General features: G+C 34.7%; 1 protein-coding gene across 1 annotated transcript in view; it reads right to left on the bottom strand.

The window, feature by feature from the left end:
* Positions 1 to 8,724: 8,724 nt before the first annotated feature.
* The window catches only part of LOC110460199 (rhodopsin-like), a 134,152-nt gene continuing 124,332 nt past the window's right edge, over positions 8,725 to 18,544 (bottom strand). The window contains exons 2-3 of the mRNA XM_021512983.1: positions 13,459 to 13,564; positions 8,725 to 9,241 (exon numbers count right to left, since the gene is read on the bottom strand). Of these exons, the coding sequence (XP_021368658.1) occupies positions 8,847 to 9,241; positions 13,459 to 13,564 (501 nt within the window). The 3' untranslated portion in view covers positions 8,725 to 8,846. The remainder of the gene's footprint in view (positions 9,242 to 13,458; positions 13,565 to 18,544) is intronic.

Raw genomic sequence — 18,544 nt, 5'->3', positions numbered from 1 at the left:
TGGAGGTCAAGGTCCCATTCACGGTGTTCACTGTATTTATCCATGCGCGAAATTTGTTCCGGGGGAAAATCGAAACAATTTCAAATCTAACTTTCAGCTCAGATTTCTATTGAAAAACTGGAATCACCCTATAGACATATCATACGCAATTGTATTGATACTAAATTGTGGAATAAATTTGAAGTGTTTGTTAAAATGTCAAAGTACTACTTTGTTTGCCAATCAGCACGCGACAATACGCTGTTCAAACTATAGAACGAAATTGTGTGGACTGTCGATAAGGCGGGCATTTTTAATTTTAATTATAAATCATAAGTTAAAAACGAACATAAGAGGCAGAGAAAACGTAAATATAAGTATTGAACTGTTTTTGTATGGTATTTATGATCTATTTGAATGACACAGCTTTGCAAGCAAACAAATCATAATGCGCTAGCATACAAAAACAGTTCAATGCTTAAGTAAATGCAATAAGATTCCTTCTGTATGAGGGTAGGGGGAGGTAAAAGTTCTCTGAATCTTACTGGTCTCGCATAATGAATCATCGAAACCCAAGAGTTCCACTGTCACATATTGTCTCTGCATCTTTGGAATGTCTAATGACAAAATTAAGGATTATTTACGCGACACCTTGGAGATGTAAACTACTCAGATGACTTTACAGTCGATTGTCACTTATTTGATTTACATCTTTTTGACCACTAGCATCACAGATGAGTCTTAGAAAGGCGAAACTGTAGTATTAGCTATATATACATAGTTATATGATTCAGACTTTTGCGAGTCTATTATGAAACAGACTATAACGGTATGTACTGATTGTTGTGTATTGTGTACTACGTCACGATAATTGAATAAAGCATGGCTTAACCAAACCACATGCGTTGTCTCTGTATCACGACGAACCTAGGGTAAATACAACATACAACAGAAACAGCTGTATCGGGCTGTGTAGTTCATTTTTTGACATGATATTTCAATTGTCAATTTTTATAGGAGTGTGACATTCATGTCGCAAAGGCCAGTTATCAGCGAGTGTCCTATCTGTTCCACTGAAACCAATGAAACAACTAAGCACAAGCATGCAATATTTTAATGACATCTTCCAAGATTGCAGAGAGGAATTTTTTACCAAGACCGGAACCTTCTGTCACATAAGATGCCTAATACATTAGTGCGTTGACCTTTACCCTACTGTTTATTATCTCTTTAGAACATCAGGTGGACGTCGCCAATCAACAGAGTAATCGATATGCTGACGAAAGATGGATGATGACCTTGTCCATTAAACAATAACCCTCGATGAATCGAATTTATCATTTTGAATTACAGCTTTTGGAACAGTTAAGTTGAAATTCGATTCAAAATTATGATGTATGGCTTCCTAACCATAACGCCGCCACCACCACCACCAAACCGATCACGCCTAACACATTTTTGTAAACAACATTATGTCATCAGCAGAAAGGAAGTTGAATCGGGGACACTGAGCACAACATCATGCCGATTTCGCCGTTTAGCAAAGTTTCCTGTCCATAGCGGACGGTTGTCAGATGACGTCGTGTTGGAATTTGTCCAATCACTGGACGACGACAAACAATTTCTCGCCCCATAGGAGGCCTGTAGTCAGTGAATTAACGTAAGACATCCATGGCGTCAAACCAACCTGTGCTTCATAAGCAGCGTTTTAAATTGATATCGCAAATGGCATTGCCAAATAAAAATGTCTAGACGTCTTTTGAGAAACACGAGGTTAGCCAGATCATGTGTGATTCCTTTGAAACAACCTTGTTATTGAGGTGCTATTGACGTTGAAGTGCCCGCATTGATCAATCAAAGATAAAACCACAATGTTCGTCTCTTTTTGTGGTATGTTGACAGTATTTCAATATCCGATATTCACGTACAACTTTTTGTTTGATTTCAGCATTGAAATGCGATGCAACGGCATGGCTGAGTGATCTTTATTGACACTATGGCAACAACTACGTAATACTATATAAATAATAAAAACAACCCCTGAGTAAGGGATAATGCCAAGTACTACATATATTTCATTGTATGTATTTAAGACTTCTTTTATTCAAGAAACATTGAAATTATTTTGTCCAACGGAGATGAATCTGTTGCTTTTCTACTCAACTCACTGACATCTAATGTGGATTCAATATACAAAATGTAGTCTTTTCGCCAGTTTTATGCCTTTTACTAACAGCGATAACCCTCAGAATGAGGGTTTTGAAGATTAGCACTCGGCAAATCCTCTTGCTAGACTTTAAAAAATCGCACAATCGGGTTTAGCCCGATTGTCCTATGGCCCTGACACCAGCCTTAGACACTTTGACAGATAGATGGCTGGTGTTGGGTCAGAGTGCACTGCTATATGAAAACGCTGAATTCTTCCGACACCGTTAGGTGTCCGAGAGTTTTGATGTGCTGACAACAAAAATCGTCTATTTTGGTATTTCCCTGTTTACATCACACTGGCGTAGACTCTATCTATCAGTGTCTACCCTAATAAGAGGCACAAAGTCTTCGTATCTTAGAATTATGATTGTATTGGGTAGAGACAAAACTGATGCCTTATGTAGTCGAGAATACATATTCCAATTTGGGAGGGCCTTCATGTTAACCTTTAATTGTTTTAAATATACAGGTTCGTGATGTCTTTGTTTTGGTACATTATTGGTTTATGTTGTTTCTTCTCATTACCGGCTCAATTTTCTTGTGCAAATGTTGTTGCATATTTTGTATGGTATAGGGTTATTCATCAGATTGTTCAAATTATAAGGCCGAGGTCTGTCAAAATGTCCAAAGCTGACACGCGTTTTCAGATATTGCCTGAATTTATTCCGTTTTTGTCCAATTTGTCCCGAATTTTTCCTGCTTGGCTATGATATTGATTGGACGATGTTTCCATATTTTTTATCAATATTCATTTAGTTAATAAATTACAATGATTATTGTAAATCATGTTTATATGTGGCTTGTTAAACTCATAAGGAACGTACATGTACTAAACATTTGTTCTACCCTTTATAAAAGACGCAGGCACTTGGAGAAGAACCATATCCTTTATTAAATAAATATCCAATGTCACTTTTACACTTAAACGCTATAATGAGATATATTAACATTTTTAATTAAAAAAACAAAATATAAATCATATATATATATAAATAATACATGGAATCACACTGCCATGCATGAACAAAGAAATATGTATCTTGCATCCCACAGATACAGTGTATCAACATATTGGCTTCAAAACACATGTTGGTAAGTACACTTCATATAAGAATTTCTTAACCATGTACATGCAGACCTTTCATATTTGACTGATTAAATATTTAAAGATTAAGTAACATTATCATTCATAAGGAGACCAGTTAACTATTGTGTTGAGGGCACTGTAACATTATATATTCCCATTAGTATCGACACAATCCACTCCATGATTTAGCTGAAACATATTGCGTGTTGTTGTAACACAGAACGTTTATTGATATCGGTTTATATCTTTTACAAATCTTTGTTTTCGTACATATTCATGACTTTCATGAATATACGATATTTATTAAACTTGAGCAAAATGTGTGCATTTGGTTCCATATTATAAATATAAGTCTTTACCCTATGTAAACATTATTTTCTGTTTCATTAACTTACCTCGACATATTGCTGGAAAAGAGTTTTTAGCCAACCGCTTTTTATGCGGATCCGCTATAATGGTCAATTTTACGGGATCTCTTCTTCCCGTATTTCAGGTCAAATAAGAATGGATCAATGAGCTATTAATTTCGCTTTTATAGTTTTTCGAGTTTTAGAGGCACGATTGTCTCTGCGAAAATGTTGCAAAATAGAACCCCTAGAAAAGAACCAAACAAATATGGCAATTTCAACGACAGCTTCAAAATGAAGCGCTTTTCATTTCGTTGTCTGTGATTGAAAAACATATATAGCGGTTTTATCTATTCATTTTGACAAAAAATAAATATTATTTTATAATATAAAAAAACGCACACAAACGATGAACATTATTATGGCTACATACAACGTATTATACAATTGGAAAATGTGAAATACATATCATGAAATTCAAGTAGGAAATCACATACAAAATTGTAAGGAGATTTGAAAATGACGAATGATTGTTAACCATGAAAGAATGCATAAGGATAAAGCAAGAAGAAAAAGAGACATGAAAACAATTTATATTTATGTCTAGCGAAATGTATTTAAGGATATAAAATGATAAAATTTGAAATAATTTGTTAGCTGAAAAATCGATAATCGTTTCTTGATATGAAACACGTACATAACTCAATTATTTTCTCTGAATGTTTCAAAATAATTCTTGACGTTTTCGTTAATCGATTTCTGATTAACTTTTCATGTCGTAGAAAATATAAGCAGGATTTGAAAAATAAATCTAATCTGGTTAAAAACCTAATTTTGAATATAAAACATGTAAAACAAACTATGCTGTCATTCATTTTGAAAAAAACTCCAAATGTTACCATTCAATTTTTAAAAGTGTATACTAAAGAAAATTAAGATGTTACTTAGGCCAGGACAGAACCCCCTGGATGGGGTACACATTGTAAGTATGACAATTTCTTAAACACTGTAAATAACAAATTACATGTATTAAAGATCACAGGTCACATGATAAATTCAAGAAATATCATAAAACACTTAAAGTGTTAAACACAACAGTGTGTTTCACAAAAGAACAAAAAAGAAACGGTTAGAATTGTTTGGTTCTTCAAAAGTGTTATTTTATTATCTCCCTCCAAATCACATCATTTCAATTTGGGTTTATTTATCCAACCTTTAGCAAAATGCTACCAAATGCCAGGAAATGCTGTGAGCATAATAACTTATACAACACCTACATTTCTTTGCGCACATTATAAGGACATAGCATTTGCAACTCGCTCGTTCACTCACAACAAATCCCTTTTTCACAATGGCATGTACACGTATACACAAAATTGTATCTGAATAGCTAGTCTTTAGATTATGTGATTCGAATATGAACTTAAGCGCAGTTTTATTGACTGTTTTATTTCTTAAACGTCTTTTTTCTGTTGATATATTATTAGTAAAAACCACCGCATTTGATTCTCAAAAGTTACACATTGTATTCTGTAAAATTGAAAACGGCTTGATGCTATCGTACAGTATGGCTACAGGGAACTAAATTTGTATTATCCGGTTAGGCTTTAATGTTATGATCATTTTGCGCATTCATACATTGCTCGCTACATTTAATAAGGTAAACTAATGTTGTTATAAGAACTGTAATGCTATTCAGCTAAAAAGATTAAAACATTGTCAANGCCCCCCCCCCCCCCCGAAATTTACGCTTTATCGACTTTCATTTCTATGTATCTTTTGTAAGTTCAACGCTAAATAATTTACATTCATGGCAGTTTTTGATTTTATATTATAAATTTATGCTAGGAGTACATCGTGGTTGGATTACTTGAAGTGGTTACATTCCGCGAGGACGAAGCACTAGGCAAATATGACCGCTGAGAGTGAACAAATTTCATATCACCCTACAATCAGGGTTATTGATTGGTTTATAATCTGAAAATTTCAATCACAGACCTTTTGAGTCAATTTTATCCGTTTATAAGCTGTAACTTTCTGCAGAAAATAATAATGTACTTCATCGTATGACCTTTCTTCGTTTAACGAGTCATTGTTGGTACTATAGATTAAAAAACAGAAAAGTTATGTCTGAACTGTTCTGAAACTTATGTACAAAAAAATGGCCTTAAACCAATTTCAACTTGGTCTTGACAATGTCATTTATTTTCTAAACTTTTTTATATCACGAAAACCGAGCAACAACAAAATTCAGCTACAAGGTAATGGCCCACCTCTGGGAATGCAAATCTGCTAGCTGAGTAAACACGATCATAAAAAACACCTTTTAGGTTTGGACGAGACTTCTTTTGCTATCCTAAGAATTCTCCATTTGGGCTTGCTGTGCTGGAAGCCGGGATAATTTTTGCCCAAGGTTATCTGACGTCTGTTTGAAACTGGGGACAATGAACCATCGCATCAACGTTCATATGTGAAATTCGTATTGGCATGGCAATGAACATATACCATTTACTCTCTTACTTGCATTTTATAATCCAGTAGAAATTGCACCTAAACAAACAAAAAAGAAATAAGGTATTTAAAGCTTTCACCTAATCATATGGGAAATATTCAACTTAATTCAACCCCAAGACAACTCAGCACAGCCAAATTTAAAAGGGTAGTTATTATATTTGTTTAATATACAGTGATATTTTACGACTCTACTTTGTATATTTTTGCAATTTGATATTGGTGCGTGTTAAATTTTTCCTTCACAAGTTTCAATATCTAGCAAAGTCTTAAGGTAAATATTAAAAAAGATAGAGAGTTAGATGGGAATAAAACATATCGATTCCATGTTTCAAAAATAATACACGTTTTTGAGGCTGACATCTTACAAATACATCATATTATATCAATTACCATTTTGAGTAACCAAATCATAACGTACAATATATATCAGAGCTTAATTATTATCAACCTGTAAAATATTTTATACTTAATTTCACCTTGAACCACATATCAGTATTCAATGCTTGCTTATTACATCAATGAAACAATATTACAAGAATATAATACAGGATATGGCTTAACAGGTTATTATGGGGTAGAACGCTGCTAAGCATGCTGGGTTATGCCAAAACAGGGCGGGATTGGAATGTTGAGTTATACGCCATGGGTCTTAAGTTGGAATGTTACGTTGTACATGATGGGCAAATACTTAAAACGATGAGATATAACATCAGGTCAATCGAATTTGATGAAAAGTTAAATGCTTAAGATCCTTGAGTTACGATAAATAAGCATTTGCTTTCAATGTTGAGCTATGCATGAAAGTGCCGTGTTAGTATATTGGATTCTACGCGATAGGAACATTCTTGTAATGATAAGGTTGATGGAATAGGCCCTTTTCTAATATGTGAGTTACATGCAATGATCGCTTATGTTTATGAAGTATTAGTTTTGCTGTTTTTAGAGTGTCAAGCAATTATTGAGTTTCAATTTATTAACACATGCCAATAAAGTTTAATGAATGCTTTCTAAGACTTTATTGCATTTCATCAAACAATTAATGAACGTATTACATCCTGTAACGAAGATGTGATAATCACGGAAATTTGTCCATTTTCACCCTTGTTTGGCACATTATTAAGATAAACTAAGACTCTATTACGATAATCATAGGTCAAAGGGAAGGTTGACCTTCTGATTGAAAAGTGAGTTTTATATCAGATGGGAGTAGCTATGCCACTCTTCGGAACAAGTGTTAGTAAAAAACACAGCTTTTCCGCTATTAGTAATATGCAAGTGGAAGATTGATTATATTGTTCTGAAGTCTTTTGCAATTGTACAATAAAAATTGACGAAGACAACATTGCTCGTCATCTCATCTAGAATAACTTAATGATGACCTACATCTGTGCATGTGCCAACATTTTGGTCAATGTATTAGATGAATGAAAATACACGACCATAAATCACCAGTGCAGCGTGTTCCGTTCTTTATTGGTATTAACGATATTCTATTTCTATTGTAGTCCACCCTTCTGCTTATGCAAGTCTTAACCGGAGGTTTGATGGAACAGATCTTCACAAGCTTGATGATTGATAGCATAGATTTATATCCGATCTGACAGCCTCCCATGTTCACAAACCTATGCGTCTTGCTATTTAACTTTCTGATGTTGCCTCGAAACGGATATTAGGAAATGTTCCGATGTATCTAAATGTAGACCAGAATGTAGCAGTATCACAGTGAGTGATGCTGATGACGTCACTCAGCTCGCACAATGCATTGTTCAATGTCAGATTTTATGTCGCTCTAAAAAAATAACCTGTTTTCCTGAGAATTTCAGTTTCAAATAGTAGCTTAGAATAAATATATACGGTAACCATTATGCTGCAGATACAATGAGATTGATCTTAGATATACACATGTATGGGGAAAAAAGTCCTGTAAAAAGTTGGCTAAAAAACAACTTCGAAAACGTATTTTTCAAGAAAGGTTACATTTAACACGACAACATATATCCAGTTTTGATAACAGAAAGTTGAAGAATAACATATATCAACAATACACCAAGATATTTTTGAGAATTTGTGATTTGGCAGCGGGCAGCGTTTTTCTTCTATTGGCTATAACGTATTTTCACAGTGAAATATCATCTTAAGAATTATTATTTTTTACGAAAATGTTAAGGATTAACCATTTCCACGTCATTTTCCATAGGGCTACAGTACTTGCCCGTGACCAGCCTGTGATCATAATTTTAACACATATGACGCCACTATCAAAAGAAACCAACTCCCATAGCATTTGTAGTGATACAATAACTAATCATAGTAACTATTAAGTTTGTAACTTATATATGAGTCATCACGACCGTTTTGTCTTTCGCTGATAGACTTCACTATAAAGGAATTGAGTACCGAGCAAACATGTCATCTTTTTGAGACGATATTGTATAACTCCGTCCTAATAGGTGTGTTTCCAAAATACGTTTTTCTGTTGATGTTGAAAGATACATGAAATCTAAATGATATTTCTATAATTAAAAAAATGAATTTACAAGTAAATGCAATCTACATTAATTATAATTATATCACACAATAGCCCTTTTTATACACACACATTATGTGAGTAACAATGTTTTTGATCATAGAAATATCGTCATAAATATGATAAATGTCATTTGTTTTAGACCTTCGATGCTTGGATAAAATATCTATCAACCTATTTTCTATCATACTGAAACACAACATTCATTCCTGTCAAGACCTGTTTCCTGTACACAAGAGTCGAAATTGTCCTCACAGTTAATCTCGGACTTTTGAGATGAGAGAGACATTGGTCCTTTCATGTGTACCATCTTTGTAGACTCGCTGGCAATTTCCCCTGAATCCCGTCTACGACATCGATGCGTACATCTATATAGCACTAACAGAGACGGAAAAGTGTCAAATAATGCTCGTTTGAAAGATCTGTTCCTACACACGTATATTAGAGGATTCCAGATAATCGATGCCTTAGCGAATACTGAAGGCAATGTTCCGATTAAAGGATGCACATCATCGGCATATCCGAGTATAGAAGTCATTGCATACACAGAGTACGGTATCCAGGATATCAGGAATGCCGCTGAAACATACAAGCGTATACAATTTCAAGTCTACTACAACATCACAAACTATATTATATTTTGCTTGCATATTTTGATAATTCATTAAGAGGATATTTATGTACACACTTGTAAAGCTGTTTACATGCTTAATCAATCTTACAAATACATGAAGTACAATGTAATAAAATAATTTTAAAAACTACTTATGATGAATAACAGTTTTATCAATACATGCTTATGAAGTACTATTTTTTGCTTTTATTGTTTTGATGTATTTTTTGACATTTTTGTTTTTGCTTATTTCTGCTATGAAATTCTAAGTGTGAAATATAATATATACTTATTATCTGACCAAATTTAGATGTTCCGAATATTTAACCTTGATTCTGATTTATCGTTGTATGAATTTAAACTAAAGTTGAATTGTTGCTTCAATGGTATAAATATCGTCGATATTAATATGGTAGACGACTTTGATTAAAGTCTGAGATAGAGACTAGATATATACTTTCATGTAAACAAGATGTTGAAAATTAAGAAAACATTCGGAATGTAACAAATTCGATTGCTTGTAACTGCGCTTCAATGAACTTGCATGCAAACTGAACATTAATGAAGAATTTCTCGTAACATTTTCTTGAATGATTTAAGATTACAACAGACCTGCAATATATTAATGTATGATTGTACGAGGCGACTTTTGCAGTCCCTGTTAAATCATCTAGGTTCGTATTGATGAAACTATTCTTATGTTTAAAGTGCTTAAATCAGGCAAAACACTATTGTTCTTCAGTGGTTTGTCGTATATAAGGTGACTTATCTAAATGTCCTATTTTATATAACCGGTGCTATTGAATAAATGCATTTCCAGCGAACAGGTAGTTCAGTTATTCAGAGAAACAGTAAATTAATCTAGGGTTTTAGTCCTGGTCGAGCCTTTTTAGTTTTTACACTAAGTACATCTTATTGATTTTTCCCCCTTATTCTTGATAGTACTGCAATGTTCACATGTTTTGACAGTGGTACGGAGAGCTCTATATCGTTTACAGTGTTTACATGTTATTTGATTTAAGCAAGTTGGTTTGAACACAAAATTCATATTTGAGGACGAGAACAGTGTAGTGTATACATATAGGTTGGGAAGCCCTAATGAAAGAACTGAGTAGGTCTCGGGGCTGTTTTGGTACAAAAATAGGGTAATGATTACAGAGTCGTGTGTTACGCGAGTCGTAGTCTCAGTGATACAGAGCGTCGGTACTCCCAGACAGAAAAGGAAGCATTAAGCATTGTATGGGCATGTGAGCGTTTCCATGCGTATCTGTATGGGATGGAGTTCGAGCTCCTGACATATCATAAACCATTAGCGTGCACCTACTCACCGCGCTCGAAACCTTGTGCACGTATAGAGAGATAGGTTCTCAGACTTCAGCCATATATTGCTACAAAGAGAAATTTATCCCAGGGTCGCGAAACATTGCAGAATCGTTGTCGCGTCTAATGAAAAGTCTGATAAAGTGAAAGACAACGTACAAGTAGACGATGACAGGTATATCCATTTCATTGCAGAACAGGCGACACCGGTTGCCTTGACCACCCGAGAGGTGGAACGAGAGTCGGATGATGACCCAGAACTTTGCGATATCCGGAAGTGTTTACTGAATGGTCAGTGGCAGAAAACCGAGTTTAAATAATATATGCCAGTTCGTGGTGAATTATGCGCGATCGGTAGAATAGTTATTCGTGGTACTAGACTAATAATACCAAGGAAATTACGAAACCGAGTCGTTGAGTTAGCTCATTAGGGGCATCCTGGTATTGTGGATATAAAAGCTAGACTCAGGAGAAAGGTCTGGTGGCCAGGGATTATCGCGAAGCAGAATAACACTGGAGGCAGTATTAAGGTTGTCAGTTGGTCGGTCAGGCGTCGCGACCAGACACTATGAAACGACGAGAATTTCCATCGTCCCCGTGGCAACATTTAGCGGGTGATCTTCTTGGACCATTGCCAACGGACGAATACATATTCGTCCTCGTTGATTATTACAGTCGGTGGTTTGAAGTTGAGACCATGAAGGTAACTACTGCTGATAAAATTACTCAAATACAATTTTCCTGACCGACGGCTTGCCGGATTCAATTCAAACAGATAATGGACCGCAGTTTGTAAGTGAGCATTTTGCTAAATACCTTGCCGAGCTAGGCATAGAGCATCGCAAAACTAACCCATTGTGGCCTCAGGCCAATGGCGAGGTCGAGCGACAAAACTGGTCAATATTGAAACGAAGTCGTATTGCTCACGCATAGGGGAGGTCATGGAAAGATGACCTAGGTACATACTTATTGATGTATCGCAGTACTCAACATAACACAACAGGTGTTAGTCCCGCTGAGTATGGTCGAATACTCCGTACTAAGCTTCCTGAGTTGAGTAGATTTAGCCCAGATGACTTGGAAGTTTGGGATAGTGAGAGGAAAGAAAAAGGGAACATGTAGGCTGATAAAAGACGTGGTGCATGTGAGAGTGATATAAATCAGGGAGATAAAGTGCTTTTAAAGCAAGATTATCGGAACACGTTTTCTACAACAAATCAACACGAGCCGTTCCAATTGCTAGAAAAGTCAGGGAACAGTGTTGTTGTCGAGTCAGGTGAAGGGAACGTGTTCAAACGGAATATGACACATTTAAAAAAGTTTCATGTTCCAAAATCTCCTGCAAAAGAATGTGAAGGTTGTAAGAATCAGGAAGAGAATGTTGATGCTGACTCTCTGTCTGATACTGGTCAGTGTCAAGGTCAAAGCCCAGATGGAATGTGTAATAAGACGACAATTGTCGACTTTGGACGTCCAGAGAGATCCAATCGAAAGATGCCATGCAAGTATGATGATTATGTGGTTGGTTGAAATACTTTATTGTTAGTTCATGAGTTTATTGTTCTATCTGTTAGTAGTCAAAGAATGTTTACACCTAATTGAAATTCTACATAGTTTCTAGGCAGATTCGGTATATTAAGGTAATTTCATGGTAATTCTAGAAATTTGATTTCAGTTCTAAATGAAGGAGGGATGTAGTGTATACATATAGGTTGGGAAGCCTTAATGAAAGAACTGAGTGTGCATGCATCCTTAATATTGCATATAATGCTATTGCGCATGTACATGACGTGATTGAATAAATGAGGGTTAAACTTCACATGGTGTGTGTGTTGTACCTGGGTTAAATTCCGATAACCTCTACAAACAGTGTCATAAACACAGCCTTGAGTGTTCTTCCCATGCTCTGCCTGAGTTATATTGAGGAGACAACAATTGATCACTAGTGACAACTGTAAGAACCTTTGTCGTTTACAATATCATAGCTTCACTTTCTAAACCCACAATGAACGGATTAAACGTGTCGCAACCTTTCAAGGCTGACAGGACCCGTTGTCAATCTTTGACTGAATGGGTGATTTGTAATGTTTACCTGTGACGAAATTGTATTTTTTTTATGTCACTCAACCGGAGACGTTTCGCCTATCGATAGGGAGCGTATACACATTGCAGCAGATACGTTACAGATAGGGTGTAGGTCTAGCCCCCTCCCCTGTTATGTCAGTATCGGTTCATACATATTACTCAGCTGGTGCCCCCCCCCCCCCCCCCCCAACTCGTCTCTGTTCATGTTATGGGTTTTATCCTATTTCCTTATCGATAGACGAAACGTCTCGTTTCGAGTGCCATACAAATATTCAATTTCGTCACGTCATTGTACAGGTAAAAAACCAATCGCTCACTCAGTCACACCCTCACAAAGGGACAAGTCGGTCTTGAAACGTTTAATACGTGCATTGTTTTGTGTAGAAAGAAAAACTTTGATATCACATATTTTCAAACTGATGAATCTTATTAAAGATGTTTTGTCGTTTACCTTTTTTACAGTTCTACAGTCCATCTTAACTCACGTATCATGTCCCTGTTACCAACAGCGCGGACCTGTATGACCTTATTATGTTGGGGAGTATACGTGACTTATCACGAAAAAATAATCAAGATTTATCAGATATCGCGACAACAACTTGATCTTGCAAATCATTTGTGAAGGCTAGTTCAAAATAACAAGGGATAACCCTGTACTAGGACAAAGATCATCGATAGAAGATTAATTAAAGATTGATATCACTTTGTTGAAGATGATCATCAATCATACTTTCAAAACAAATGAAGAGGAGTTTTGATTGTAATCTCAGGCACTTACAGACAAGTAGAAAAATGGTTTTCATCACTTTTACCTCCCTCCGGCTAGCTCGATGGTGTTGTTGAAATCCTTTATATCTCTGCGCTATAGACCTTTGCCTTTTAATCTGAAAAATCACAAAGGAGGAAAAACCAATTGAGATCAGCGTTAGCAAAATTGAAATGCTAACCAATGTAAACTTAAACCACATATTATCTAGAAATCTTTATTATCCAAACGTTACGTTAAGTATATATTTTAATCTTCAAAACAGAAAAAACAAATTACATTGACCTCGACTTTGTTTCTGTCAATATCGCTTTCTTAGGTTCATATAACTTAACACATATTCAGTTAAGTTGACAAAAGTCCACAATTGATAAATATTTATGCAATTTGTATCGCTGTTTGATATCTATATCTAGTCCAGCAATGTAAAGCATACATGTAGATTCAATTCTACTTTGTACACATGATCGGTCATAATATATCTAAGCTTTTTAATACTTCTTATTTTATGTAATATACATTGATTCTTTTAAAGTTCAAGATATCTTTTATTGCAGTTTCGTGTGTCTGTTACAAACCTAATCGAATATTATTAATTTACAACTATATACTAACATATTTTGAAAAATGCCACGAATACGGAAAGTTAATTATGCGCTGCTGGAGGTTATAGATGTATAAAATATGAGGTAATATTTTTCTAAAGAAATACATTATATTTGATGGTAATTGTTTTGAATTTTAATTAATCTCAAATATTTTCTTTATTCAAATAGTGATTTTTCGAAACGAAAAAACGAGTTTATGAGAGAAAGAACAAATACCGCCATACGTATGTCAGCACTTCCGTGTTTGATGTGGAACGTGACGCCCACTACTGAAAAACTCTGTACAACTGATATTTTGTGTTTCTGCAAACATTTACATAAATGCATCAATAATCCGAAATTTTCCTAAATGAAATATAATGGGGGAAAAAAACCCATACTTTATTCAGGTTGACTTTGGTAATAACTGATGAAGGCACGTACTTGTAACTTAGAACGAAAGAACATTGAATATTAACAGAAACCATTAGCGTTACATTAAACCAAAACACGTGATTTATGATAAGTATAAATAAGTCTGTAGCGTGAAAACCACGATTAATGGAAATACCGCGTATATAACAGCAATATTTCAGAGCAAGGCCGACATCTGGAAGATAAACTGTAATTTGATAAATGGATGACCAGTACCATTACAGATAAATATAGAGACACCAGCGGACAGCTGAGCCCACCAGAGACGAAAGTTCAGCTACCGACATGTCATGTATTGACAGACATCCGTTAGTTAAGCTTGGAGGGCACTCCACGATTTTGAGTAACCTTCCAGCCAAAATCAAAACGGATATTAGCCGCGATTCCCACCAGCTAATCATGCAAAAACAAAAACAATATGTTGATAAGTATTCCTTGGTAATAAACCAAGAATATATCAACTACATAACGGTTCTGATGAGGATAAATTCATAAATGCACAGAGAGGGATCAGGTGAACCATTATATGTAATCATGGAGAAGGATGAAAGAAGTTTTTCTTGATCACAAAGATATAATACTCTATTATACTCCCTAATCTAAATAAAATAGCTTTTTTCCAGAAGATGTTGATAAGAAGATTCAATTCTTGAGCTGTTCTTATGCGTAATAATTCTGAAATGTCTTTAATCGGTTTCCAGCACATTCAAGTGTTCGTGACCTGATTGGATTTTGTTAAGTCCATGTGTGATTCAAAGATATTCCAACACGCGCTGTTAAATACTTTTTAGTGAAATTCAGTTGTCTATACAATATCACGTAGAAATGATTTATGTGGACATTGTTGGAAATGGTAATTGAAGCTAAGAAATTATTACGTTGAAAAAAAAATGAATAAAACATCAGGAAAAAAAACTTTGATTTTTTTTTTTTACTTGACCTTCAATGCTTTATTATGTTTTATCCATGTTTTTGTTTTGTATTGAAAATAATAAAAAAAAAATCATATCTGGTAATTTGAAGTATTTTACCATCCGTTTTCCCTCTCAATATTGTCAACAAGATTTCGGAATGCAAAATGGTTTGTTGTTGAGAAAAATCAAAATACTAGTCATGTTTACGCTAGTGATACATGTTTAATACATCTACCATGGCTTCGATGTAACGACGCTTTTTATTGGTTAATTATCATAGATCGACCATACGCATGCATGTATCAAGACAGTTTTGACAAAGAACCCAGTACGTACTGGCATCACAGGTTCTAGTAAATAAGTACATATTTGGTATCAAAATGATCTACTACATCTTAGCAGCAGCATTATAACGGAAAAAAACCCAGCTTTAGTTTGAAATAGTGATTTGTAAGGCTCTTGAGTAAGTATAACTTAATATTCTGAGCAGGAGTACTTCAAGGAGCTCCTATTTGGCCAAATCAGAACCTAGGGAACTGAGACCAAAATTTTCAATACTGTCTGCGAACTGGCAACACTGTTGCAAAATATGAAAAACTCGATGCTTGGGCCGACAATATGAGCTTTTTAGCGTTGGAGTTGACTCCACCTTTACGTATGGTTTATCCAAAGCATGTTAAAAGGATTTCAACCAGTCCCTATCAGGCGCAGACAGAGCAAATTCATCCCATAAGACTTATTAAATTATATTAGCGGGACGTTAAAAGCTACGTATGGAATAATATACAATAAAAGTATAAGACAAAATTGCAGCGCAACTGATTTATTGCATAGGTTTAGGAGGCTAGACAACTTCCTGTTGCCTTTATTGACCATTTTGCCTACCCATTTACTATAGGTTTTTATTGAAACGATAGAAGAATGACTGAAAGCATTATTTTATTTAACATTAAACCTCAATGCTATCTTAAACCATTATTAAATTTCTATTTCTATCAGACTTCGTACGATATGCTTACGCGCATATAGTCCGTGGTTAATTTATATAATCTAATGCAATACTGCTACTCTCAATATTCAAAGTCGTTCATCTATTTTATGTTTTCATGAAATTGATGCCGAAACATTAATTTTGACAAAAATTAAATTGGTAAAAAAAAGAAGTCATTTTTGAATATTAATGAGTGACCTTTTACATATGGGTCATATCACTACGCCAGCCTTGTCAACAAACACATGTGTGTATGTTATTTCCGACTGATCATGATATTGTGGTAGAAACAGATCACACGACTCGTGGGTGTTGAGTATGGTATTTATTTCACTCTCGTTAGTTAATTTTCAAAAGTTACAGAAAGACACTCGAGTGAAATAAATACCATATTCAACAACCACTCGTTGAGTAAGCTCTATAACTAGATTCAATACAATGCCAATATTGAAATCAATCTGATGTGTCTAAAACGACTCTCATGATCTGTAGCAATCCTTTTGATGCGTAATTTTTCCCCATTTCCTTTTTAATTTATCACTCTCTCCTACATGTATCTACATTTTTCCTTTAAGTGATGTTGTCCTATGTGTTTGAACGATATTACCAGACCTGATGTAACCTTAGTTATCGTTTAAAAGATGTAATCCCTGAATACTCTTTAATGACCTGTCAGTGATATTAAAGAAAATCATTTTTGACCAATCAGAAAGGTTTATTCTGTTCACTGCATTGAAAGCCGAAGTAGTTTGGTTCATATGCAGATCAAGCGACAGAAGATGTGTGTATATAGTATTTCCTCAACTTCCCAAATGATGTCATTTTTGTAAATGTTTTTTTTTTTTAATAGCGCGCATCTTTTTTGACATTTAAATAATTAAAATATTGAATTCATGTAGATGTATTGCTTCCATTTCATAAAAAAAACTAAGCGTCGTATTCCAGACATTGACAACGTCAGTTTTGTCATAAAAATCGTCTGCTGAATAACCGAACTACTCGGCAGTGAAGCGGACGTAACACCTATCAATCAATCAATCAATCAATCAACCAATTAATCTAAACATATTTTGTTGATAAGGTCTTAATCGTTAGTTAATACCCAAAAACCAAAATCGGGGTAATGGCATAAAGTTGGTGAGCAGTATAAATACCGAATTTGAACAAAAGAATGGAATATGTTGAAAAAAATCATGAATTATTTACATTATCCTCAGAACCAGCATGATACCATACTACATGTGTGTACAGTATGTGTATGTACTCGAGTGCTGCTTCGGCCCTAGTGATGATACTTGTTCAAGGGCTGATATTAAGGATGGTTTAAAAAAAGTCATATGATATTCTATTTATTTATTTTTTATTAAATTTGACATATAAAGAGCAATTAACAAAAAAAATTACTTTATTCCATAAATCTTTGTTTAATAGGGACAAATAAATAAATAGTCTATTTTATCTTTCACAATATACAAATCTGTAGCTTTTATGAGATCAACGCTTTCCTTTATTATGTTCTGAACACAACTGACGTTCAATTGTTTCGTCTGACTACGTTTTTTTTATTGCTTTGAAATGCCTTGAAAGAATATGGCTCCCCTTCTTCGTCTGTTGTAATTGATTCTACAGGTCATTCCTCACTATTTGTATTAAGACAATCGTTATTTTGTCTTTTTTCTGTGTTAGGATTACGCATACGTCTCGCAAATCCTTCTGTGTCTTTTTTATAGACAGCAGTACTCTGAGCAGCCTGAAAGTAAACATCTGCTTCTAATACACCTAAATCTCTGCCTAACCCCTCATTTTCTGCTGGCTTATATGCTGATAATAACATATTAGCATATAAATGAAATATCCGAGATGACAGGAAATTTATGCGATCTGCTGGCTAGAACTAACAGAGGTAAAACATTATTTTAGTATCCATTTTGCAAAATTCTCGTATATGATATGCGTATATATCGTATATTATAAATCGATTTAAACCATGTATACCACATTATCTAGTGAATACAACCATGTCATATACTTTTCAATTTGCTTAATGTAAAACGGTCTCATTGCATTGTATCAAAATTCTGACACATATCTACTGATTACATTTTAAGTCGCAATGGATTCAAAAGTTAAAGAGCGAAGATGGCGGTATTTTTGACTTCGAGAATGACACA

Source organism: Mizuhopecten yessoensis, unplaced genomic scaffold (genome assembly GCF_002113885.1).
Source record: "Mizuhopecten yessoensis strain PY_sf001 unplaced genomic scaffold, ASM211388v2 scaffold10331, whole genome shotgun sequence".
Lineage (NCBI taxonomy): Eukaryota > Metazoa > Mollusca > Bivalvia > Pectinida > Pectinidae > Mizuhopecten > Mizuhopecten yessoensis.
The sequence above is the reverse complement of the archived record's forward strand: the minus strand, read 5'-3'. Positions and strand labels throughout refer to the sequence as shown.